Source organism: Sapajus apella, unplaced genomic scaffold, assembly GCF_009761245.1.
Source record: "Sapajus apella isolate SASKATOON/1434 unplaced genomic scaffold, GSC_monkey_1.0 scaffold138, whole genome shotgun sequence".
Classification (NCBI taxonomy): domain Eukaryota; kingdom Metazoa; phylum Chordata; class Mammalia; order Primates; family Cebidae; genus Sapajus; species Sapajus apella.
Genome location: NW_022437078.1, coordinates 756,934 through 784,528, shown reverse-complemented (window position 1 = coordinate 784,528; position 27,595 = coordinate 756,934). Strand labels below are relative to the sequence as shown.

General features: G+C 46.7%; 1 protein-coding gene across 6 annotated transcripts in view; it reads right to left on the bottom strand.

The window, feature by feature from the left end:
• Nucleotides 1-27,595, bottom strand: part of LARP1 (La ribonucleoprotein 1, translational regulator) — a 138,406-nt gene that overhangs the window by 22,481 nt on the left and 88,330 nt on the right. For 3 of the 6 annotated variants that reach the window (XM_032263758.1, XM_032263757.1, XM_032263759.1), the window contains exons 2-7: nt 4,585-4,646; nt 4,263-4,328; nt 2,231-2,405; nt 1,300-1,428; nt 1,023-1,223; nt 761-923 (exon numbers count right to left, since the gene is read on the bottom strand). In XM_032263758.1, the coding sequence (XP_032119649.1) occupies nt 761-923; nt 1,023-1,223; nt 1,300-1,428; nt 2,231-2,354 (617 nt within the window). In that variant the 5' untranslated portion in view covers nt 2,355-2,405; nt 4,263-4,328; nt 4,585-4,646. The remainder of the gene's footprint in view (nt 1-760; nt 924-1,022; nt 1,224-1,299; nt 1,429-2,230; nt 2,406-4,262; nt 4,329-4,584; nt 4,647-27,595) is intronic. The other 3 variants (XM_032263760.1, XM_032263761.1, XM_032263762.1) reach the window with 3 other exon arrangements.

Below are 27,595 nucleotides of genomic sequence, written 5' to 3'. Positions count from 1 at the left end.
AGCCCATCCCTATCCTACATACCAACAATGTTGAGAGCTGAAACGAATTGATGTGATCCCTTCATGGCATCGTACCTTGTTTGGGTCAAATCACTCCCTCTGCTCTAAGCCCCCTGACATGCCTGACAAACTGCTCATCCTCCTTTAAATTCCAGTCCAAATATTGTTGGTCACTTTCTCTTCTGCTCCTAAAAGACTTATAAACACTCTATTGCAACCATTTATTTTCTTGTATGACTTCCTTACTGGACTGAGAGACAATATATCAAAGTAGTTAAGAGCAAAGGTTTTACAATCAGACAGAAAAGGATTTAAATCTGTGCTTTGTTACTTATCAGCTGTGAGATTCTGTGCAAATTACTGGGCCCATTTGCTTGTCTATAAATTGGGGCTAAAAGACTCAGCTCACAGGAATTCAACAGATAAGAATTGTAGGACTAACTAAGATAATGCGTCTAAAACACTTAACATTGAGCCTGGCCAATAGTGAGGATTCAACAAACGTTTAGTTAGTATTCTGTCAATGTTGTCATTACAAATAGAAGCACAGAAGCGGGTAGATTCTTAACATTTTCCCTCCTGTTGTACTGGTATAGTTTCTAATTTTCTTAAAGTAAATGTTGTACCACTTCTGTAATAAACAATGAGAAAAGCTAAACTGTTAAGCACCAGAAGGGCCCATCCAGCCCTGCTCTGCCCAGCTATGACACTCTAGCAACCCCTAACCTCTCACTCATTCCTCCGGGATCTGCGCACTCACATCTGGCGCTTGATGTAGTCTTTGAGCAGTTCCTGATCCACGCTGTAAAGCTCGGTGCTGCTGACATTGTCAAAGTAGTAGGTGATGTTGTTCATGTACTTGGGGGTACGAGGCCCCTCCACACCATCAAACTTTCGGTAGCCAAACTGGTAGTCAAAATGGGCTATAGGGGAAATGGGTGCCATGAGGGAGAGGAGATTTCTGCCCACCACCCCCGCTGCACTCCCTTGGACATCCCGGAGCCCAAAGGGGCCTCACGTACTTCGAGTGCCACCCCGGCCGCGTCCCCGGCCGCGACCACGCCCCCGTCCACGGCCACGGAAGGAAGCCCGCGCCCCACCAGCCCCATCACTCTTCACACTCGATGTCTCATCCTGGTCGTGCCAGGCAGGCTCCGGTTTGATCTCTGGTTGCCAGGCTGGGGTGGGGGGGGCCACGGGCACGTAGGTGGCAGGCTCAGACCCTATGGGGAGAGGGGTACTGGGTCAGGCCTGAGGGTGACTCCCAAGTCCAGGCCCTCCATAGTGGGTAACGCATACCTTTGATCTCTCCGCGGTTGGCAGGTATGTGTCTCGGCTCCGGCGGGCGAGTGGGGCGTGAAGCCAGTTTCTCTCTGGGCACTTCAGGCTTCATGTCTATTTGTAATGGAACCCACTTGTGTTTGTTTCCTGGGAGACAGCATGGGCACATGAGAAAGGCTTGAGGGAGAGGCCACTCCTAGCCAGCTCTACCCAACTCTTCTTCCTCTGCCCTGGACTTGGACCCAAATCACAATCTGGTTACCTTGGGCAGATCCCTTTCCCATACACTAACCCTCTTTTTCATCTCTATAATAAGATGGTCAGTGTGTTGGAGATGCCTCATTAACTCCCAAGATCAATGTCTCCATGGCCACAGAATCCCCTTCTGGACTCAGACACATAGCTGCCCAGAATGAAGACCATGCTTTCCAGACTCCTATAGACAGGTGCCAAAATACTGCCTACAAGAGCTGAGCTGAAGTAACCAACTCCAGGTTGAATCCCTAAAAGGAAGGGGTCCACCCTTCCCTCTTCCTTTCCTGCTAGCTAGAGGGAGAAGGAAATAGGAAGTCATCAGGATGCTGAAAAGCCAGTGTACCACAGCAAGCTAAAGGGATTCAGGAGGAGTTGCCATACCATGCCTGGCGTATTTACACCAAGCTGTTACATCAAAGAAAGTAAGTTTTATCTTGTTTAAACTGTGGTTACTTTGGATCAGCATTACGGAAGCCAAAATTTCAGCAGGTTTCCTGAAAGTTCTTGTCTTTGAGACGAGGGACTGATGAATGACAGATGGCTGAAGGCTGCTGTCTCACCAGCCTACATCCATCAGTTTCCTACTGACTTTTCAGAGGGAGCACCTAAAACTCCTCCAGCAGCCCTGTGGAATCCTGACATTTCAGAATTTTACCCTGCCACCTTCTCCCAAGTCCTGCTCCCAGTCACTCACCTTTCTTCTTCTGCCCGCCTCGCTGGCAATCCTCATCTCCATTCTTTTCCTCCCCTGATTCGTCCGATTTGGTTTTCGGACTCTCCTTACTATCGCTCCCTTCTCCTTTCTCCTGTTCCTTCATGTCCTTCTTGGGTGGCAGTTTACGGGCAGGCTGAGGCTTGTGGGACTGTGGCTATAGCAGGAAGTAAAGTAACAGGGAGGTAAGTGTGAGTGCTTCATGGTATGGGAGGGAAGGCACTCCCTGCTACTAGAAAGGTGGGCAGGGGCAACAACATGCAATGGCGGGATGGATTCTAACATCGTTTTCAGACCTGAGATGGTTTCACTGGGAAGCATGGTCAAATAGGCCAGAAGGTGGGAGAGGCAACTTATCTCTCCAGCTTCCAAGTCTAAGTGACAGAGACAACCCTCAGGACGGCGGTGCTGAGGCTCACAGGGGCAAAATTACTCCCTGCCACAGGGCCATGTTATCTAGGTAGTCTGTGGGATGGAAGAGATGCCCTCTGGCCTATCCACAACAACACTGTCTGTGAAGTAAAAGCAGCCACAGCCAGTGAGTAAAGACTCTAAGCCACTGGCCCAGAACAAAAGTGCTGGGAAGAAGACAACTGACTTGGAGTCCTCTCTTTGCCAGGGCCCAGGAGAATTTTATAAGCTTCCCCAAGACATGTGGTCGGTACTTGGCCTAATGACCACTCTACTTCACTCAGAAAACCAGTGATTGAGAACACAGGCTGGGGAATAACACAACACACCTGACTTCCAATCCCCACTTGGCCATCAAGGGCTAGTAATTAACCTCTGCAAGTCTCAACAGCTTCATCTGTAAAACGGGAGTTACAAAAGGACCTATCTCGGAGTCACTGTGCGGGTTAGATGAAATGACGAACAGAAGATTCAGCTGACCCTGGAATAAATGGCTTTGAACTTTGTGGGTCTACTTATACAGATAACTTTTAAAAACCAAACACAGATCAAAAATACAGTATTAGCAGGATGTGAAACCTGTATACACGGAAGGCCAACTTTTCATGTATCAGTCCTGCAGGGCCAACTGCAGGACTTGAGTATATGAAGATTTTGGTATACGCAGGGGTCCTAGAACCATCCCCCGCCGCCAGCCCCACCACGTATAATAAAGGATAACTGTACTTGACAGTCCCTGACACAAAGCAAAGTCTCAAATGATGACAATTCTTAGCTATTTCAATGTTGCTCAGATTGTATTAACCACTCCATTTAGAAAACTGAGAAGCTGGGGGGCCAGGTGCAGTGGCTTACGCCTGTAATCCCAGCACTTTCGGGATCTGAGGTGGGCAGATCACCTGAGGTCAGGAGTTCAAGACCAGCTTGGTAAACATGGTGAAACTCCATCTCTACAAAAATACAAAAAAATTAGCCGCACATGGTGGCAGGCGCCTGTAATACCAGCTACTTAGGAGAGGCTGAGGTGGAGGTTGCAGAAAGCTGAAATCACACCACTGCACTCCAGCCAGGGTGACAGAGTAAGAATCGCTTGAAACTAGGAGGTGGAGGTTGCAGTGAGCCAAGATCACACCATTGACTCCAGTCTGAGAAACAGAAGGAGACTCTGTCTCAAAAAAAATAAATAAATACACAAAACACTGAGGCTGGGCGTGGTGGCTTACACCTGTAATCCCAGCACTTTGGGAGGCTGAGGCAGGCAGATAACTTGAGGTCAGGAGTTAGAGGACAGTCTGGCCAACATGGTGAAACCCTGTCTCTATTAAAAATACAAAATTAGCCGGTTGTGGTAGCGAGCGCCTGTAATTCCAGCTACTCTGGCAGCTGAGGCAGAAGAATCACTTGAACCCAGGAGGCAGAGGTTGCAGTGAGACGAGATGGCAATACTGTACTCTAGCCTGGGCAAAAAGAACAAAACTCCGTCTCAGGAAAAAAAAAAGAAAACTGAAAAAGGTTAAGAGCTGAGGTTCTCTGGAAGCTTGAGGAGCTAAATGTGTATATGTAAACAGAGCTCAAACCTGCCTATCCTTCCCTACAGACTCACCTGCACACTCTTGTGGGCTATCTCTCCAGGTGTGGGCCAATTGATTGCATCTCCAAAGTCACCAACCTGCAGGGAACATACACTATGAGGGCCTGAGCAGTGACCCTGCCTTTGCTATTCAGTCCCCCACCCAAGCTTCACCAAGACATCAGAGTCCAAAACAGTCTGTTCACCAGGACCATTCACACTGGATACCCAGAAGGGGCTCCCCTGCAACTCAGACAATCCAGAACTAGTTGGCAGTCCAGGAGCATTCATTCACTAGAACAAGAGGCCATCAACTCCAGAAAGTCTCCTTGGGTTGCCCACTCTTATTCCTTACCTTGCTGCCTTTGCGCTGTTTAGGAACAGCTGCTCTCACCACCTTGGCTGGGGCAGAGTGTTCTGTGGGAACAAGAAGGGAGAGTTAGTAACACAGAGCCCATGTGAGGGGGCTACTGCCAGAGCTTCTCACCCTCATCATCATCCCCCTCCACTAAGCAACGAGCAAGTTCCCAAAGTAGGAAGACACAGTAGAGAGAGGAAAGACAGGTGCGCAAACACCAGTAACAATTTTACCAGCTCATTCCTGAAGAAGGCATAGAAAGCGAGATTATATAAAAAGCTGGATGCCAGCAGCTAAACCCTAGGAGTCCAGACTCAGGTGGGAGGCCCTAAGCGAGTATAGTTCTATAATATAGACAGGTCTGGAGAAAGAAGTCCATGCCACCAGAGTCAGCCCTATAACTCAGGGTTCCTGAATCATAGCAGATTTCTACAGGAAGGATGCGAAAGATCATTTCTGGCCCAACATTCTAGAAGTCTGACATGAGCAGACCAGGACTAGTGATCACTGAGAAGGCAAGGTAAAAACCCTAAGTGAGCCATCAAGAAATCTAGGGACCACACCAAGGCCGGCTGCTTAGGAAAGATTTTTGTCTGCCTTCTGAGTTTCCAAAGAAAAAGTGGGCTCCCACTTGACTCGAGTTCCACCTCTAAGAACTGATCCTAATGATAAAAATTAGACAAGAGTTATGTATAGAGATGTCCAAACAAAGTGTTATTTTTAATTTCAAAAAATGGACAACAACCTATATATCCCAAAGTAGGGGTCTGACTAAAGTTCATCCATTTTTAGAAAAGTAATTAAAAAGATAATGATCTTGGCTGGGTGCAGTGGCTCATGCCTGTAATCCAGGACTTTGGGAGGCTAAGGTGGGTGGCTCACCAGGTCAAAAGATTGAGACCATCCTGGCCAACACAGTGAAACCCCATCTCTACTAAAAATACAAAAATTAGCTGGGCGTGGTGGTGCGTGCCTGTAGTCCCAGCTACTCGGGATGCTGAAGAAGGAGAATTGCTGGAACCCACGAGGTGGAGGTTGCAGTGAGCTGACATCACGCCACTGCACTCCAGCCTGGTGAGAGTGAGAAACCGTCTCAAAAAAATAAATAAATAATAATGATTTCTACTAATATAAAGAAACAAACACAATAAATGAAAAGTTTGTGGCCAAATGCAGTGGTTCATGCCTGTAATCCAAGCACTTTGGGAGGCTGAGGCTGGTGGATCACCTGAGATCAGGAGTTCAAGACCAGCCTGGCCAACATGGCGAAAACCCGTCTCTACTAAAAATACAAAAAAATTAGCTGGGCGTGGTAGTGGGCACCTGAAATCCCAGCTACTTGGGAGGCTGAGATACAAGACTCACTTGAACCTGAGAGGCGGGGGTTGCAGTGAGCCAAGACTGAACCACTGCACTCCAGCCTGGGCGACAGAGCAAGACTCTATTTTAAAAAAAAAAAAAAAAAAAAAGAAAGAAAAGTTTTGAGATAGAGTCTTGCTCTGTCACCCATGCTGGAGTACACTGACACCATCTCGGCTTACTGCAACCTCAGCCTCCCGGGTTAGAGTGATTCTCCTGCCCCAGTCTTCTCCCAAGTAGCTTGGACTACAAATGTGTGCCACCATGCCCAACTAATTTTTGTGTTTTTAGTAGAGATGGGGTTTTACCATATTGGCCAGGCTGGTCTCGAACTCCTGACCTCCAGTCATCTGCCCACCTTGGCCTCCCAAAATGCTGGGATTACAGGCATGAGCCACTACACCCAGCTGAAGTTTTTTTTTTTTTTTTTTGAGACAGAGTCTTGCTCTGTCGCCAGGCGCCAGGCTGGAGTGCAGTGGCTCGATCTCGGCTCACTGCAACCTCTACCTCCCAGGTTTAAGCAATTCTCCTGCCTCAGCCTCCCGAGTAACTGTGACTACAGGTGCCTGCCACCACGCCCAGCTAATTTTTGTATTTTTTTTAGTAGAGACAGGGTTTCACTATGTTGGCCAGGATGGTCTCAATCTCTTGACCTCATGATCCGCCCACCTTGGCCTTCCAAAGTGCTGAGATTACAGGCTGAGACACCTCGCCCGGCCGCTTAAGTTTTCTTAAAATCCTTTTTGTAAAACGAAAGTGTACATGCATACATATACAGCACAAACTCTAGAAGGACATGTAAGATCAGGAATTAAATATAATATTTACAGGGACTTCAGTTTTTCAACAAAGACAGACATGGGCTTTTATCAAAAACAAATGCCTGATTTTTTTTTTTTTTTAAGGAAGTGGCTCTAGAAGGTCCAGTCCCTTCTATATCCACACTTGTTTTCCCAACACCATTCTGGAGACCATTAATTTCTGTGCCTTTCCCCCACAGAAACCCACAGGAAAAGATACATCCTGTGGCTCTGCTCACCCACTGCTCAATCACTTTGCCTGTATTGCTGGCCACTCATGCCAGGGCAAGAGCTGCCCCCAGTCCCCAAGCAGAGAAATTTGTCCAGCTGGCTTGGAAAGGAATGTTCTACTCCTTGATCAGACCCATGTTCCCTTAGTAAGTAGAGTGTCCCTCACTGTGGGATTGGTGGCAGTGAGGTGGCACACTCATCACTGTGAGGCCACTGCATTCCTGGCTTCCACTCCCTACCGGAGCCACTACCCCTTCAAGATATCCCACAGGCCTTTGAGAGCTGGTGCTGTGTAATGCAACCAACAGCATCCCACACCCCAAGTGCAGGGCAGTGGTGAACCGGAAAATCTCAGTCCCAAGAGGATAGAGTCCTTAGGCCCAAGGGGCCACTCTGCACCCACTCTCCTGGGACTCCTGGGTTAGCCTGGACGAGCCTGATACCATCAATTACCCTAATAAAATCTTCAGTCTGTTTCAAACCAGGACCAGATTCATGTATACCTGCACTACGGCTGGTCATCACTTCTCCCAGTACCCAACAACACTGCGTGCATGCTACCAGGAGAGCAGGCCAAAAGGCCTGTACCACCAACACCAACTTCACTAACCGGATGTTAGAAAGAGGAATCAGGTGCAGAGGGCCTAGTATTCCTCAAGACTTTTCCTTAAAAAAATAAGGCAAAGTCAGATCATTGTTTGATTACAAAAGGTAAAGTATCGAAAGCTCAGTCTCCAATCAATGTGAGAGCCCTCCTGCCATGAAGACTCCCTACTCTGCCACCAATCCCAAGCTGATCAGAATACAAATACTCTGACCATACACATGAATATTCTTAAATTAGTCCCGTGTGAGTTTGGTGAAAAAGGTTCATCCCAAGGTTCCTCTGTTCTGAAAACTCATGGTGCCCTGGTTCTTTCTCTGTTCTTCAGGTTGCTCTAGACAAGGAGAAAAAGGCCCCAGCAAGGCAGAAAAATCCTCTGGTGAGCAAGAGCCACTTCTGCCTTTAAAATCTAAAATTCACAGATTTGTTAAATCCTATTGGGCTTCAAGGAAACCCAGAAGGGCTCAGATGAGCTGCTGTCAGGCCCTGCAAGAGGCCAGAATGACTAAGCTTTCTGATCACTTCAATTATCCGTTATCAGCCACCAACCCTTACCAGATAACCACTAGCACACATGTGCACACAGGTACACACAGAATATACAGGTTCAGCTGGGCCTGGCATCTGAAACGGTTCCCAATGCAAACCAATCCTTTGCACAGGCACCTGTCCCCATGTTCAGCGCCATCCCAACCAAATCAAGGGACAATTTTTCTACCCTTGCATTCAGAAACCTGCATGCCTGTCACCACCAACCCAACACCCAGTCCAGAAACATCATTCACCTGCTGAAGAAAACAGTTATAGAATGTTAGAGTGGCAAAGAGGACAACAGTTCTAATCCACTCAATTTGCAGATAGGGAAACAAGGCCAGAAAAAGGGAAGGGGCTTCCTCAAGATTAGCTGCAGAGCCAGAATGACAGTTAAAAGTCTTGACTCCCTTGCCAAAGCTCCTCAACAGCTCATCAGAAATTCCATGGAGCCCAATGGTTTCCATGAGTCTACTGGTGAAGAATGGGTCAAAAACCTTCTTAGTGTAATCTTAGAGCACTTCCATGGTTTTTCTGAGAAAACAGTTATGGATGGCTGGGCCCAGTAGCTTATCCATCCACGGGTCTCCGAGGCAGACAGGGTCCTTAGGAGGGTCTTCTTCCTCAACTAAGGCAAACCAGAGCCTAAAGCGTATCTGGAAGAGAAGGAAAACCACCTTCTGTCCCAGAGGACCATAGCCAGGAGCCGGTACTAATTCTAGTAACTCTAGTTCCAGGGGGTCCAGAGGCATATATTCCAGAGCCAAATATCGTAAGTGGAACTGGTGGCTCGTGCCTGTAATTCCAGGACTTTAGAGGACAAGACAGGTAGATCACAAGGTCAGGAGTTTGAGACCAGCCTAGTCAACATGGTGAAACCCTGTCCCTAATAAAAATCCAAAAAAAAATAGACACATGCCTTCATTAAAACTGAAACATAACAAAATTACTACATGCAAGAAGCAATCAATGTCTGGTGGTGAGAACACCAGAGGACTTTTCTAGCAATTATCTGCATGGCAAACCCACTATTTTTACTTGGATTACTTAAGGTTATTTTGAGTGTTGAGGAGCACGGAGCTAAGCCACTACTGCTAATGAAGGATGAAGAGAAATGAGGGGTAGAAGGTAGGTGCTGAGAAATGGCAGGGCAGAGAGGAATTACTAACTGGGATGGTTGGAGTAGGGATGGGAGCTCCTCTGTAAAGTCTCAGAGTGGTTGATGACCATACAACCTCGACTGTCCAACCCTGAGATTCTCTCTTTGAGCCTCTATTTTCAAGTGTGTAACACCCCGTCATTCAAATACCACTTAGGAAAGTCAGATAGCCCCATTAAGCACATGGGCTTTGCTATGGGATGGGCTTTGCTATGGGATGGACTTGGGGGGTGGAGTCCCTACCTACTCTGCTCCTCACAGGGTCCCTCTGAACTTCACCTTCCTCTGTAAAACTGAAGTCATAGTTACAGGGCTGCTGGAACAGTTAAATGAACAGAGCATAGTAAGAGTACCTGGCACACAATATAATGTTATAATACACAAAGATAGTACTATTTCCAAACAATCACCACCCTCACTCTGAGATAGAGATGGGGATAGGGGGAGATAAACCAAATCATCTCTTAACACCAAAGAATCAGAATGTATGGGAAAAACTCTTGGGAATCAACTGGTTTGATTCATCCAATCCAGACTGCAAATGAGCCAACCCCCTTCACCTGGGTCTTCTGAGTGACAACCCATACCCACTGAGTGGGGACACCACACCTCTATATTGCCCTCCAGAGACAGGAGGCCCCAGGGCAAGTTTCCCCAGGAAAAAGGAAGGCTTCAGAACTTTGTAGTTTAAAATGGAAAAAGAAAGGTGGGGGGATTTACCACAGTACCCCCAGAAGTACTTTGGCATAAAGCCCTGCTTTGTTAGGGAGGAAGGAAGAACATGGGGAAGGCCGAGAGAGTTCCCTTTCAGTTGAAATTTAGTCATTCCTCTTTTCACTCAGCACAGAAAAGAAAGACAGCCCAGGCTCAAGGAGTCTCACTCAGCCTACTAAACCCATAACCCTGGCCAATACACGGAAAGGTAAAAAGATACGTATTTTCACTATTGTCTTGTTCTGAAGAGATCCTAAGGCTGCTGACCTTTTGAAACAAAAGCTACCCAGAGGTGCCACATGTGAAGGTCTAAGAGGGAAGAACTTGGTTCAACCAACAGGTAGAAAGCACATGGGTGATTCAAACTCATCAGGTCACAGTGAAAACATCTGGTAAGAGGCAGGGGAAGCTAGAATTAGAACTGAGGGACCAGTGCGTGAAAGGTGAGAAAAGGCTGAACAATTGAAAGAAAGCCTTCAGGACCCAGAGTGGGTGGCTAGAAGGACTACCAGATTTCAGGCCTGAGCACTGCCAGGAAAATTAGACTAAATGCTTATTTGGGGACTGTTACCTCGTGAAGATTGCCATCTGAAAAGGCTGAGTTTACCAGACAGCTAAGTACTACTACCCTGAGGAACAAGATAATCTGTTGGGTTTAGGGGCTGTATTATATTCACTCTCACCCATCTGCTACCATACACCTGGCCATCAGGTCAACCTCCTTGGGGGAAGACCTCCCAGACCTCAAGTATGATGAAGTACCCCTCCTATGTGCTCCCATGGTGCTGTAAATGTTAACTGGCTGGTTACTTATCTGCTCCTCCCCTGAGGGCAGCGAGGACAGGGCTGCTTTCACAGCAGTAACCCCAGTATCTAGCACAGGGCCTGGCAACACAGCAGACACTTGTTTAATAATGGTGACTTCACACCAGAAGAGGCTTTGCTTGTCAAGTGCTAATTCCTGAGGCTATAGCCTCAACCCTTAGCCTTCAGCTGGGGCCCTCCCAACTACAGAGAAACTGCTAGTGTCCCAGAAACTGCTGGCTCCCAGAGGAACACAGACCCTAGCCCCGCTTTGACTCACAGGCAACCCAACTGCCTGATATCAATGCTGAGCCCCAATCCATAATGTAACACTCACCACTTGCATAACCCTTGGGAGCATTACCTACCATTCCACCGCAGCTTCGCCTCCCTAATATTGGGGTCTACAGATGTGGGGACAGAAAGAAAGATTTCAACCACCGAGATTTCTCATCAAAACATAAGAAATGCTAGCAGCAAATTGCAGATGCACGACTAATGACAAGTGTAAATAGTATGTAGTGAGCATTTACTAGACGCCACACACGGTTCTAAAACTCTCAGCATGGATTCTCTTAATCCTGATGATCATGTTGAATTAGTTTCTTTCATTTGTCCCATTTTAAAATGAGGAACCCAAGACACATGGTGGAAAGGTTATTTGCCAAGATCACAGCCAGTAAACAGTGGAACAGGATTTGGAGCCAAGCAGTCTAACTCTAAAACCTGTGCTCTTAACCACTAAAAGGAAGTGGAAGAGAAGCTAAGTGGTGTAAGTTATCACTTTATTGTAGCCAACAGGATAGTTTCTCAAGAGCAGGGATGCCCGGAAATCATTCTACATACTGGGGAAAACCAAAGCCTGTTGCAGTAAGCCTAAGCTAACAGCTGGGCAAGAGGCACTTTGGTGACACTTCCCCTCTCCCCTGCCCAGAAAGGCAAGGGAAACTACCACCAAGCACACCCACCTTGAGTTTAACTCCAGCACTCTAGCACTGGCAGCCCTATGAGGAAAGAGACATTCCTTCCAGACCCACCTTCCACCTCCCAGTTCCTCCCAGTTCTCCCAGAGGTTGCTCAGGGGGATCCAGCTGACATGGATTCTGTCCCACTCTCAGCCCCTAGAGATGACGAAGGTCATCACTATCTTCCTGAGCCTGCGTCCAGGGACCCTGACTGTGGAAGGCACAATATCATCTGAAAGGAGGGTGAAGCAGGCAGGAAAGAGTGCCTGGGTTATACTACCCATCTGTGCCTGTCCCTCCCAGGCCAGCCTGGGGGCAGATTATGTGAAAAGCCTGGCTACTTTCAGCTGTCACTCATCCTCGGGATGGGGTATAGGCATAGAGGGAAGTCTGGAGACCCAATGGCTTTTCCTCCCATACTCACTGACCCCACCACCCACTAAGCAGAAACATAGAAGAAACATTCTTCTATGGAGTAAAAAGAATGCCATATTAGGCCTCGTCACCTTGCTCACCAGCTGCTGCTGTTGGTGCCACCTCTCAAAGGCTTCTCTGCCCAGTCCTTCCACCCAAATTTACCCTAGACCTACAGATGAAATGTAGAAAGGGCCTGAAGGGCATTCTTAGAGAGAGGAAAGAGCAGAGAGAGGCAAAGAGAGAAATGTTCAGAAGGTTAGACCATCTTGAGTTCCTGCTGAAAGGAAGCTGCAGGCCACCAGCAGCTCAGGAGTGCAGAGTTTGCGTCCCCTTGGCCAGCGGGGAGGGGCAATGGTGGGCCAGGCTCTAGTCATGATGCTGGCCAGCCTGGCCCAGCCCAGGCCCAGCCCCAGCTGACTATCTTTAGCCTGTGGTGACCCAGGTGGTGCAGTACTCCCACTTTCCCTGCCCAGACATGGACCCAGCCACCCTAGGGCAGCTGTGGCCACTCCCACTGCTGGTACCAGTCCCTGAAATCCTGCTCCAAAGCTAATCAATAATCAACACAGCTGAAATACATCAGTGGCCACTAAAGCCCCTGGCCTTCAAGTGCCAGCTCCCTAACCCAGCCTTTTCTAAAGAGCACATTTAGCTCTGATTAGAACAATAATAATCACCTTTTAATGCATATTGATGAGGTACCAAAAACTGATTAAGTTGCTATGTATGATTTCACTTAATCATCTCAAAAAGACAATTACTTCAGTTGACCAGAAAATTAAACTGAAGGAAGGGACTCACCCAAGGTCACACAATGTAATGCTGAAGAGCAAGATGACTGATTGCTCAGATCCCGTCAGAGATCTCAATACAAATTCTCCTCAGGAGGCTTCTTGACTGACCAATGTAAAGTGCTACCCAAACAGCAACTCTGGATCAAGTTCTAATTCAGTCTACAATTTAAGGTCTTCAAGGCACTCAGTACCACCTGAAACGGTTGCAACTGTATGTATCTCAGCTCCGCTAGACTGCAATCAATTACGAGTGCTTACTATAGAGGTGTCCAATCTTTTGGCTTCCCTGGGCCACATTAGAAGAATTATTGTCTTGGGCCACACATAAAACACACTAACACTAATGAGCCTTTAAATAAAAAAAAAAAAAAAGCCAGGCACGATAGCTCACACCTGTAATCCCAGCACTTTGGGAGGCTGAGGCGGGTAGGTCACCTGAGTTCAGGAGATCAAGACCAGGCTGGCCAACATAGTGAAACCCCATCTCTACTAAAAATACAAAAAAAATAGCCGGGTGTCGTGGTGGGTGCCTGTAATCCCAGCTACTCAGGAGGCTGAGGCAGGAGAATAGCTTGAACCCAGGAGGCAGAAGTTGCCGTGATCCAAGATCGTGTCATTTGCACTCCAGCCTGAGCAACAAAAGCAAGATTCCATCTCAAAAGAAAAGAAAATTACAAGAAAATCTCATGTTTTAAGAAAGTTCAAATTTGTGTTGTGTCAGGATACATACAAAGCCATCCTTTGGACAAGCTTGCCTTACTATGTCTTTACATGGTGCCAAAGTTTTTTTTTTACATGTAGTAGCTCATTTATTTTTCACAACCACTCTAGAAGGTAAGTATGATGATTCCCAGTTAAATGGATGAGCTATGCGTAACCAGCTTGTGGGCGCCCATGGGCTTTCCTAGGTCCTGGATTTCAGAAGCCAATCCTCTTAGGTAGGTTGCTAGGCACACATGACTCCATGCACACCTGACTCCATTACCCTGAAGTTAGTGGCTACTAACCTCAGAGGTTTTCTTCCTGTCCTTGGTGAGCCAGTCATTTTTTGATTTTTTGAGACTGAGTCTCACTCTGTTGCCCAGGCTGGAGTGCAGTGGTGCAATCTAGGCTCACTGCAACCTCCGCCTCCCAGGTTCAAGCAACTCTCCTGCCTCAGCCTCCTGAGTAGCTGGACTATAGGCGTGAGCCACCACACCTAATTTTTTTTTTGTATTTTTAGTACAGACCGGGTTTCACCATGTTGGCCAGACTGGTCTCAAACTCCTGACCTCAAGTGATCTACCTACCTCAGCCTTTGGCATCCGTTATTGGAAGAGGCTTCTGAATCCCCAAGAAATTTCTTTGGATTATTCCCATTACCGGAGTGGAGAGGCTGATCCCTAACGTAGTCAGGGTTGGAAAGACTTGAGAATCTCATTATGCATACAGAAAAACTGAGGACCAGGAGAGGCCGAAGTCACCAGTGATTTGCTGTAGAGCTGGCACTGGAACATCAAGTTCTTATCTCCCAATTTAGAGCTCTTTGGCAAACCAGGAAGCCAATATTTCCTTCTCAACAAAATATACTCTACACAACTATACCCACTCACAGGGTGGAGGCAGGGCTTTAGGGATCCAAAGTGTCACAGGAATTGTTCCCCAAAACTACCGATGATACTGTCAAGAAAAACTACTCACATGGAACTAAAATACATGACCACAGGGGACGGTGCTTTGGTTGAAGTGGCTCTGGGAGGGGTCCCATTTCCAATCCCATTTTTCCTCTTCGAGCCCTGCCAGAAATTCATTCAGGAATGAATTTCTCAGCTCCCTCTGGAAGACTTGGTGTGCCCTGGAGATCTTTTTCTCACCGTCCGTCTGTGCTGGGCACATTTGGTAGCCTGAAACTTCTACAGCAAGGGAGGGACTTTCCAGGAAGGGTGATTCCAAAAGCAGATAGGAAGCTGGGGTTCTCAAGTAGTGACTAGAGTTCCCTGAATCCAGGCCAGCCTGGCCAGGCAGTCTTGCTTCCCAGGACTGCTGCTAATTTGCCTCTTGCTGAGTACAGGCTCCTTCAGTGTTACATGCTACACCGAAACTGGGAAAGAGTTGAGCCCTGGGATGCCATGAATATGGAGACAAGACAGGCTCAGCAGCCAGGGTACTGCCCCATCTGCAGACTCCCCATCCCTGCACATGGGTGCTCTCAAGGCACCAGCACACACACCCCATTAGAGAATGTAGAGGGGGCGTGCTCGCTTCGGCAGCACATACATTAGAGAATGTAGTGGGGGTCTGACCCCTACCCCAAAGCCACCCTACCAACAATTTACTATGCCACTGGGTTAAGAGTTAGGTTAGCACAGCAGTTAATAGCATGGACTTTAGAGTCCATTCTTGGATGTACTATCCAACAGCTGCCATCAATTAAGAAACTCATAAGGCCAAGGGCAGATGAGTCAAAACTGAGCAATCTCTCATGCAGCTTATAACTTGATAAGCATTAACTGGGCCACACATCAATGAGAGCCAAGCAACTAGATTCATGAGGAGGCAAAAAGATAGCTTACAGAGATGACCCCAGGAGTCAGACTTTAAACTCTCATTTTCCTGAACCGTGAACGGAGTCCATGGCAGCTAGCTCACAGGATTGTTTAACAGATTAAATCAAGTAATAGCACCATAAATGAATAATTATTTTTCATTTCTTTGGAGCAATTCTTGAACCTGCCAGGTGCCAAAAAAAGGGGGGTAAGGTGGGGAGAGAATATGGTTGCCAGATTTAGCAAACAGCAATTCAGGACACTCCACTAAATCTAAATTTCAGATAAACCGTAATATTATGGACTAAATATGTCCCCTACAATATCTGGAGCATATTTATGCTAAATAATTACTTAATTTCTCTAAAATTCAAATTTGACTAGGTGTACCCTATATTTTTACTTTCTAAGATCTGGACACCACAGTTAGGGAGGACTGTTGCCCCATGTTCCAAACGGAAAGTGCAAGAGTGACCAGAGCCCTGGGCTATGCAAGTCAAGAGACTGGATGAGTCTTGGCTCAGACACCAGAGCTCTTACTATGGATGCTTGGTAAGAATTGCCCTCCAGTGTATTCAGTCTCTCCGATCAGAGGCCTGTGGTAGGGGTGGGCAGAATCTTATCATGTGCAGTCCTTCCAGTTCTAACATCTTGTGATTTTATCCTTACACCCATTGATCTCCATAAATGCAGCCAGCTTTCCAAGACAAGCTGTTAAGATTTTGGCATACATTTGAATTACCATGTGAGGGAGCTTGTCAAAATGTAGATTCCTGGTCTCATCCTTCAGAGATTTTTGCTCAACAATGGTGGAGTCAGGAATCTGCTAGGTAATTCTAAGGTAGAATCTCTGTACATACTTAACAGTTATTTTGATTTAACCTAGTGAATTTCACTGTTAAACTGACAAGGGTTGCCCCAAACCACACGACCATATTTAATATTTTTAAATCAGGGCTTCGCTTCTTAAACTAGCAGTAAGTATAGTCATGAGCCAAACAACATCTCCAACCACAAATGACAGCTGGTCCCATAAGATTTTAATGAAGCTGCCCCATACCAGTGTGTCATTACATATTTTTTTTAATTTTTAATTTGTGTAGGTACATAGGTTTACATATTTATGGGGTAGATACTTTGATACAGGTATAACAATCACATCAGGGTAAATGAGTTGTCCATCACCTCCAGCATTTATCCTTTGAACAAACAATCCAGTTAGACTTTGTTATTTTTAAATGTACAATAAATTTTGGTGACTGTAGTCAGTGTGCCATTTCAAAAAACCTTTAAAAATGTTTTAAGGATGGCCGGGTACAGTAGCTCCCACCTATAATCCCAGCACTTTGGGAGGCCAACGCAGGTGTATCACGAGGTCAGGAGTTTGAGACCAGCCTGGCCAACATAGTAAAACCCCGTCTCTACTAAAAATACAAAAAATTATCTGGACATGGTGCCTATAATCCTAGCTACTTGGGAGGCTGAGGCAAGAATTGCTTGAACCCAGGAGACGGTGGTTGCAGTGAGCCAAGATTGTGCCACTGCACTCCAGAGACTGGGCGACAGTACAAGACTCTGTCTCAAAAAAAAAAAAAAAAAAAAAAAAAATTTAAGGCTGGTCAAGTGAAGCAGTGGACATGAAGAAGGAACACTTTTTATTCTATATTTCATACCACTTTTTGGTGGATGGAGTCCTCACTCTGTCGCCCAGGCTGGAGTGCAGTGTCATGATCTTGGTTCACTGTAACCTTAGCCTCCTGGGTTAAAGTGATTCTCCTGTCACAGCCTCCCTAGTAGCTGGGACTACAGGCATGTGCCACCACAATCAGCTAATTTTGTTTTTTTTAGCAGAAACGGGGGTTTCACCATGTTGGCCAGGCTGGTCTCCAACTCTTGACCTCAGGTGATCCGCCTGCCTCGGCCTCCCAAAGTGCTGGGATTACATGAGCCACCATGTAAGCCATTTTATACCATATTTTTACAGCACTTTTTCTTTTTTTTTGAGATGAGGTCTCGCTCTGTCACCCACGCTGGAGTACAGTTGCACGATCTCAGCTCACTACAACCTCCACTTCCTGGATTTAAGTGATTCTCCCACCTCAGCCTTACCAGTAGCTAGGATTTCAGGAGCCCGCGACCATGCCCAGCTAACTTCTCCATTTTTTTTTTAGTAGAGATAGGAGTTTCACCACATTGGCCAGGCTGGTCTTGAACTCCTAACCTCAGGCAATCTGCCCACCTCAGCCTCCCAGAGTCCTGGGATTACAGGCATGACCCATCGTGCCCGGCCTACAGTAGCTTTTCTATGTTTAGATACACAAATACTTGCCATTATATTACAACTCCTACAGTATTCCGTACAGGAACATGCTGCACAGGTTTGTAGCCCAGGAACAACAGGCTGTACCACACACTCTAAGTCCATAGTAGGCTGTACCATTTGTTTAAGTACACTCTAGGTTGACAGGATGACAAAATCAACTAATGACGCATTTCTCAGAATGTATCCCTGTTAAGGGACACATGACTATATTTGGGTTCTTGTTTTGATATTTACATTTATATGTTTTTTTATTTTTTATTTTTTGAGACAGAGTCTCGCTCTGTCGCCCAAGCTAGAGTGCAATAGTGCAGTCCCAGCTCACTGCAACGTCCACCTCCTGGATTCAAGTAATTCTCCTGCCTCAGCCTCCCAAGTAGCTATAACTACTGGCATGTGCCACTACGCCCAGCTAAGTTTTGTATTTTTGGTAGAGTCAGGGTTTCACCATGTTGGCCAGGCTAATCTCAAACTCCTGACCTCATGATCTGCCCTCCTCGGCCTCCCAAGGTGCTGGGATTACAGGCATGAGCCACCACACCTGCCTCATTTATATTCTTTAGTATTGGACACTTAAATTTCTTGAAAAGAAAAATAAAATAGCAGAGCTGTTCCAAAACAAATGTTACTAAACTAAGCGACTCCCATTCAGCAGGAGTTTCTGAGCAGAAGGCAGTCTGAGAAATACTCACTTCAGTTGTAGAAACTATAGATCAGTGAGCTAGCAGACTTGCAATACCACTTCTACAGATCACCGGTGAAGAGGCGCTGGCTTGGCTGAAATGCAGATTCTTGACTCCCTTTATTAACTCCAGAAATCAATTTTGGAAGGTGGGCAGGAATTGAACACCTGCAGTTGTATGCTTCCTGTGCAATGCTCATGGCCAATTAATGTTTGAGAACTGAGCTGCCAATGAATGAGACTGGCAGGAAGCAATCCTGGTCTCCAAACCCCAGGGCAGGGTCTCACTTGTACAGAAAGGACTTAATTGATTCACAAAAGCTGGTAGTTTCAACTACACATACAAACAGCTGCCAGAAAACAGGTGCTCCTTGAGCTCATACCTTACCCACCAGTCCAATCTCCAGCACCAAGAACCAACAATGATCCAAAAAGCCATATGATGAGTGTCCTGACAGACATAAGGCCACAACAGATCAGTCTGGGCTGGGGTTTAAATTTTATAACAAGCTCCAAAGCCTGGCTGTGCCAGACGAATGAAGGTTCAGAAGGGAATTGTCCACCTACTTTTGCCTCACAGCCAAATAGTTTCTCTTACCCTAAAAACCTTACTGTTTGTTCACCCAATACCCTGACTCTATATACAAAATAAAAAGATACTGGGTCTTGCTATGCTGCCCAGGCTGGTACTGAACTCCTGGGATCAAGGAATATTCTCACCTTGGCCTCCCAAAGTGCTGGGATTAAAGGTGTAAGCCACCAAGCCCTGCCATATTTATTTTAAATACTAATAACAATAATAATGGCCACCACTTACTAGGCATTTACCTCAGGAAGCCAGGCCTCTTGCCGTGAGCCTTTTGCGTATTAAATTTTTTAGTCCTCACAATGGAGGGACTATTATTCCAGTTTTAAAAGATTCAAAGCAGCTAAGTGGTTAGCCAAAGGTCACCCAGTGAAAAGGTATCTGACCCCAAGGATCTGAAATCCCACCTACCCCTCTCTCAGCACTGTAGGAGACAGTTCTGCAGTCCTACTGCTGGCCTCCTCTACCCCTTTGGAGGAGGGCTGAGGATAAGCAACTGACTTGGGTTAGCCCTCATATGAAAGAAACCACAGTACTGATGACTGGGGGTTTAAAGACTGGACGGATCCAGGGAAGCCAACCCTCCTCCGCATCAGTGTATCCTGCCCCACCTGCCCCATGCTTGTTTGCACTATAGGGAATGGCAGCTACCTGCAGGTTCTTGTCCCCAAAGGGCTCCAGATCAAGCCTATATGCCCTACAGAAGACTGAGGCCACCAGAATCCACTCCCCTTGAGCCTGTTAGTTCACCTGCCAGGTGGGGATAATGCAACTAAGCAAAGGGAATGAAGAGAATGAAAGGAACTAAGCAAAGGGAATGGAGTAAAAACACAGTCAAGAATCAAAAGCACTGTTTATTGCAAAGGCAATGCTCTAGAGCCACCGAAGGCCTGGGCTCGGGCAAGCACCAAGGCCCTAGGAGAGTCACTTTTTTTTTTGAGGGAGGGTCTCACTCTGTTACCCAGGCTGCAGTGCAGTGGCATGATCAGTTCACTGCAGCCTCAACCTCAGATCAGGTGATTCTCCCACCTAAGAACCCTGAGTAGCTGGGACTGCAGGGTCTTGCCACCACACCCAACTAATTTTTGTACTTGAAGTTCTGGTTTTTATTCACTAATGTTTTTTAGATATGAGGTCTCACTCTGTCACCCAGGCTGGAGTGCAGTGGCACAATCTGAACTCACTGCAGCCTCAAGCTCCTGAACTCACATGATCTTCCTTGCCTCAGCCACCTAAGTAGTTGTGACTAAATGAGCTGTGACACTCAACTAATTTTAATTTTTGTAGAGATACAGTCTCACCATCTTGTCCAAGCTAGACCCAAATTCCTGGGCTCAAGTGATTCTCTCGCCCTGGCCTCCTGAAGTGCTGGGATTATGTGTGAGCCACCATATTCAGCCCTAGTCCTCTTATCGCCACTCCTGCAGCACCGACCATTCAAAGGGCCTCCTGATTTTTTTTTTTCCCTGAAATTACTGAGTTTCAACTGTTTCTCTTTCCTCAAAGCAACAAAGCCAAACAAAGACAGTGCCTACAAATCCTAATGCAGGCACTATAATGCCCCTGGTGCCACCCGGGAGACTTTGGCCAAGATACAGACTTGGTTTTCTATAAAATGAAAAATGACCAATGCCCTTTTAGATTCCAACCTTCTTCAAGTCTAGGATCTCCAAAGAGCTGCCACCTCAGAGAGGCAGTGATGATATGTGGGCAGAGAAGGCCTGGGGTAGGGATAGCAGAGAACATCCCAGAGCAACTACAAGTTGCAACAGCCACTGGGGATCTTTATTGCCTGTCCAATCCCGGCCAGCAGTCAGGCATTCCCAGTCTGTCACTGCCCTCACAACCCGTTCCCAAGTCTCTGGGCAAGAGGGCCTCCCTCTTCTGTGGACAAACTGCTGTCCCATAGCTCCTGTATAGATGTCAAGAAAGTCAAATACTTTAAAAAAAAAAGTTTATATATCTATTGCTGAGCCCTTAGTATAAGGGTGCTAAATGCCTCCCTTGCTGCATCTTAATACAAACACCGATGCTTATCTCTTCTATTCTCCTGATTCCCCCTCTCCCTTATAGTTGTGCTTTAAAGAGGGAAAAACCAAAAAACAGGCTCTACCTGTTTTTAACGCAGACCTTGAGCAGTCCCTTAATCTCAGTAAGCCTAAAATTCCTTCTAATAAAAGAGGGCCAAGTACCACCCACCTCAGAGGAACTGCAAGAGATTAAGTCTTCCCAAAGGTAGTAACTACCCTTTCAATCCAAGGGTTTCAGCAGTAAGACTAAACCCCAGAAGAAATCAAAAGATGGAGCCTTAGGCTACTCAGCTCTGGCAAATGCCATTTTGAGCAATATCCAACCTTGAGGCAATTTGCCTCCCAGAGGAGGGGTGCAAACCAAAGCACCCTCTTACTCCTTGGAGGAGGCCACCCCCAGCCTGGAGACTTGGCACAGGGGGGCTGGGTTCTATAGCCACCATTCCCTGCACTGCAAACAAGCATGGGGTAGCGGGGGCACGGATGCAGTGATGCAGAGGTGGGCTGGCTTCCCTGGATCCGTCCAGTTTTTAAACCCCCAATCATCAGTACTATGGTCCCTTTCATCTGAGGGTTAACCCAAGTCAGCTGCTCATCCTCAGCCCTCCTCCAAAGGGGTAGAGGAGGCCAGCAGGAGGTCAATGGTACACCTAAGAGGCAGCCCAATTTTACAGGCCGAAAAACTGAGGCACAGGTTTGGGTGTGGAGAAACAATAAACAAAAATGAAACCAGGCTCCTACAATCTCAAACCTGCATGACGTTCTTGTCACAAAGTGGCCTAGTGAGGCATCTGTGCCTACCCTAGGGGTGCAGGATTGTTGGACAAACCAATTAGTTAGAGATTTCTAAGTCCCAACCTGGCTCAGGCCAACCCATGTCCCTTTCTGCAACCACTCCTGCCCCGCTGGTCTTTTTCCCACTGCCTATCCACATTTGTTCTCCCCACGAGGCAGGCCACTGCTGGCCTGCTTCCACCAGCAGGGTGGGCTGTAGACTTGGGAGCAGTCCCAGAAAAACCAAGTAGGAGGCCTTTGCCTACTCTCCACTGGTTTCCTCTTCGTACTTCAGGTAGTTCCAAAACCAGGCAAGCAGCTCTTAGAATCTGGCAGATGAGTGGAAGAACACTGGACTGAAAGTTCAGGGTGCTTGTATTTTAAACATCCTATCCCTGTGTGGCAGCTCAGTAAGTATCTTCCACTATCTGGGCCTGCTTCCCCCAGCACAGTGCTGTGTGGGAACATGCACTTGTGCATGTGAATTGTGGCTCAGGCTCAGAGGTCTCAACCCCGCCCCCCATGCCTGCAGAGGGCAGGGAAAGAGTCCAGGGTTCACAGGCAGCAGCTGGGTATGTGCCTTCAGAGCCACAGTTCCTTAACCTTTCTCTCAACAGGAAACTGCTACCTTCCTTACCAAGGTGGCTTTGAGGGTTACAAAAAGATTAAGTGCCCTTGAAAGCCTATGTTTCTAAACGGAAAAAATATGTAGCTTACAATACAGTAATTCCCCCAGCCATAGTTACAAACTATGGTCAACTGACACCCAAAAATAGGTGAGTACAGTACAGTAAGATATTTTGAGGTGACAGAAGCCCCCATCGCATGTTTTCTTCCTGAAATCAGTGATAAGTCCTTCAGTACAAAAACTACGCAGTCTAAACTTCCAGTCATGGAGCCTTCTTCATTCTTCATTCCATACCAACTCTTCCCTCTTCCCAGTTGTCCCAATAGTAACTCAAAAAATAGCAAGGTCTTAAAAAAAAAAAAAAAAAAAGATACCTTGAGAAAGAAACCACATTCACATAACTTTTATTACAATATGTTGTTATAATTGTTCTATTTTGTTGTTAATTTCTTACTGCACATAATTTACAAATTAACCTTTATCATAGCTATGTAGATGCACAGGAAAAAATATATAGAGGGTTTAGTACTAGCTGAAATCTCAAGCATCTACTGGAGGGTCTTGAAATGTTTCCCCCATGGATAAGGGGAAGGCTATTGTATTATGATCCCATTTTGTCTTTTATTAAAAAGGTGTATATATGTGTATACTCTCATACACACTTGAAATATGCTATCCAATACCACAGTCACTAGCGACAATATGTGGATACTGAGCACTTGAAATGTGCTAGTCCAAATCGAGAAGTTGAAGTGTGAAAGATATCAATTTCAAAAACTTAATAAGAATGTACATTATTTTTACATGTTAAAACAGTATTTTGAATATATTAGATTATTAAAACTGATTTCCCGTTTTTACATAAAAAAAATTACTAGAAAATTTTAAATTATTGGCCAGGCGCGGTGGCTCACGCCTATAATCCCAGCACTTTGGGAGGCCAAGGTGGGTGGATCATGAGGTCAAGAGATCAAGACCATCCTGGTCAACACGGTGAAACCCCGTCTCTACTAAAGATACAAAAAATTAGCTGGGCATGGTGGCGCGTGCCTGTAATCCCAGCTACTCAGGAGGCTGAGGCAGGAGAATTGCCTGAACCCGGGAGGCGGAGGTTGCGGTGAACTGAGATCGCGCCATTGCACTCCAGCCTGGGTAACAAGAGCGAAACTCTGTCCCCCCCCGGCAAAAAAAGAAAATTTTATTTATGCAGCTAGCACTGAAAGATATACAACTTATATTTGTGTGTCTTTCTTATATTTATGTTCATGTGGGTTGTATATTTGGTGGTTAGTGGGACAGATTACCAAGGGGTTTTTCTTTTTGTTAAAATATATTTGGACATTTTTCTACAATGAATTGGTGTTGCTTGAGCAACCTGAAGATTCCCATTCAAAAGAAGTTAAAAGTTAAATACCCAACACATAGGGTATTTTCCATCCTCTTTGGTAACACAGAGCCAGAGAGCCTCCCAAAGCCTGTAGAGAGCCTCACCCCCAGCCTTTCTTACTGACCCTAAGGCCGTGCCTGAAAAACCACAAGGTCAGCACAGCTCTTTCCAGCAGGCCTGCATGTGGCCTGGCAGAGCAGAAGAGGAATATCTCTAGGGGAAGAAAGGCCAGGGCTCCCCAGCAGGATCACTGCCTGGCTTATACCCACTTGGCTTATGCCCCCGGAGCCCACTGTGCCAGCAGGGGCAGAGCTGAAACGTCTAGGCTGGGCCATAACAGCCCTATACAGATATCAGCATCTCGAGATCTGTGCAAGTCCTCTCTCTCCCCAATAGTTTTCCTGGCAGGACATGTATAATTCTGTAGTCTGAGAGAATGCAAAGCCAGATGATGTATACGGCATGAACTCTGGAGTCAGTTTGCCATGGGCTTGAATCCCAGCCACTTACTACTGTGGAGCCTTGAGCAAATTAGTGAACCTCTGTGAGTACCTGTCCTCTCAAGTATAAAATGAGGACTGTTGCTATAGCTAGATCCCAAGGGGTTACTGTGAAAATGAATGGTGACAAGTGAATAAGAGTATGTGATAGCTTGGAAGTTAGATAATCATGAGATTAGCAGAGGGTCTCCAGGAACTCTGGCCTGGCTTCCTGGGACATCTGTCCTCATAAGGCAAGCTACCCATGAGGTAGATTCTGGGACACCTGGCTAAGTAAGCCCAGGGACATGACAGAGGCTATTACTCGTTGAGGAGCACTGCACTTGACAGCACAGGATCCAATCCTCCCACCTTTTTTTTTTTTTTTGAGATGGAGTCTCACTCTGTCACCCAGGCTGGAAGGCAGTGGCGCGATCTTGGCTCACAGCAACACCCACCCACTGCGTTCAAGTAATTCTCCCACCTCAGCCTCCCAAGTAGCTGGATTACCAGAGCCAGGCTAATTTTTGTATTGACGGAGTTTCGCCATGTTGGCCAGGCTGGTCTCGAACTCCTGATCTCAGGTGATCTGCCCACCTCGGCCTCCCAAAGTGCTGGGATTATAGACGTGAGCCACCGTGCCCAGCCAGTATCCAATCCCTTTATAAAAGCCGTGAGAAATGAAGTTCTAGCCAGGAGAAACCAGAAAGCGGTGGGACTGAAATCAGAACTCAAGTCTGGATTTCCAGACTGTGCTCCAGCAGCTTGCTCTGACTCTGCACTAAGGATCTTACCTGAAATCAAAAACTCACAGCAGTTTCTGACAAGTCAGGAAGAAAAAACCATGACACAGAGACTCAGGATCAAGATCAGTCCCCACCTCCAGGACTGCCCTCCCAACCACATCCTTGCCAGTGTACCAGGCTATTCTCTTATACCCTCATTCCACCTCTACCATGGGGCAGGGAGGGAGCCAGGGACAGGCCAGGAGAGGTAGCCTAGAGAGGGAGGTACCTGTCTTTAGCCTGGCTTTGGGGCCAAGAGATCCAGAACCAGGGGGAAAATGCCTGCCTAATTTACTCTTCTAATCAGGGGACACTGCAACTAATTGAGCTTCGAGATAGTCTGAGAAGTGAGGAGGAATTAAGAAATAGCAATCAGAAAGCTTCCTCTTTAAGTGGTCTAGTCTCAGGAGAAAACAGCAGGTTAGTAAAGAAAAAAATCAGGCCCAAGTCACTATACCATCATCCCTTCCCTCTCCATCTTTTTCCTGGACGACTACAAAAGTCTCCTAAGGAGTCTCCCTGCTTCCACCTTCCCTCCTCCCCCTACCTCCTCAGTCCATTTTCCACAGAACTGACTAATCCTGAAGTAGAAATCAGGTGATATCACCTCTTCCGATGCTTTCAGAACAGGATCCAGACTCTCTAAGCTGGCCTCCAAAGGCCTCCTGTTTCTCATTCTTTATGTCTCTCTCCCCTCATCCATACAGGCCTAAGAAAGCTCCTTGGAGAAGTCTAAATGCATTACCACCTGGAACTTGCTATTCTTCCAGTTAGAAGTTTCACCACCAGTCTCCTTATCAATCCCATCTTGGCTCACGCTTAGAGGCACTTCCCAACACTTGACTGAAGCTGCCTCCAGCTATTGCTACAAGGCCTCTAGCCACGTTTTTCCATTATACTCTGAAACTGATTACACTTACTGGGTGTTTGTGCTTAACAGAGCCTTAGAAGCTGAGATCAAAGATGCTATACCCATTCCACAGATGAGGGGAGGGAAGTGAAGTCTCACTGGGGCCTAACATAACTCAGTTCCCTGGCAAGCCCACCCCTTAACAAAATATGGTCAGGGGTGCAATGGCTCACATCTTTAACTCCTGCACTTTGAGAGGCCGAGGTGAGTGAATCACCTGAGGTCAGGAGTTCAAGACCACCCTGGCCAATATGGCAAAACCCAGTCTCCATTAAAAATACAAAAAATTAGCTAGGTGTGGTAGGCACCTGTAATCCCGCTACTCTGGAGGCCGAGGCAGGAGAATCATTTGAACTTGGGAGGCAGAGGTTGCAGTGAGCTGAGATCATGCAAAAAAATAAATAAAGGGCCGGGCGCGGTGGCTTACACCTGTAATCTCAGCACTTTGGGAGGCCAAGGTCCTGGGGTGGGGGGGGTGGTCTCTTGGGGTTAGTTCAAAATCAGCCTGGCCAGCATGGTGAAACCCCATCTCTACCAAAAACAAAACTTAGCTGGGCATAGTGGCAGGCACCTGTAATCCCAGCTACTCTGGAGGCTGAGGCAGGAGAATCGCTTGAACCTGAGAGGCGGCAGAGGTTGCAGTGAGCTGAGATGCACTCTAGCCTGGGCAACAAAGGTAGACTCCATCGCAAAAACAACAACAAAAATAAAATAAAATAAAATATGCCTGAGCAAGGTGGCTCACACCTGTAATCACAGCACTTTGGCAGACCCAGGCAGTGGGGGGGGCGGGTCACGAGGTCAGACAAGCCTCGCCAAGATGGTGAAACCCCATCTCTACCAAAAATACAAAAAATTAGCCAGGCATGGTGGCGCGCACCTATAATTCCAGCTACTCGGGAGGCTGAGGCAGGAGAATCAGTTGAACCTGGAAGATAGAGGCTGCAGTGAACCGAGATCACGCCACCGCACTCCAGCCTGGGCAGCAGAGCGAGACTCCTATCTCAAATAAATAAATAAAAATTTAAAAATAAAAAATAAAGTACACAATTCAGTGGTTTCCTTTTTTTTTTAAAGCTACAATTCCCAGCTGGGTGCAGTGGCTCACACCTATAACCCCAGCACTTTGGGAAGCTGAGGTAAGCAGATCACCCGAGGTCAGGAGTTTGAGACCAGCCTGACCAACATGGAGAAACCCCTTCTCTACTAAAAATACAAAATTAGCCAGGCATGGTGGTGCATACCTGTAATTCCAACTACTCAGGAGGCTGAGGCAGGAGAATTGCTTGAACCTGGGAGGCAGATGTTGCAGTGAGCTGAGATTGTGCCACTGCACTCCAGCCTGCACAAGAGTGAAACTCTGTCTCAAAAAAAAAAAAAAAGAGCTAGAATTCCCTAGGTCTAGGTTTCCAGGTAATGTTCCTGATTTTTAAATACAGATGAGTGAAGTGTTTTTAAATGCAAGTCAATCAAAACTTGTCAGTAGGCTGGACTGACAGGTGACTTCTGCCTTTCAGAATATAA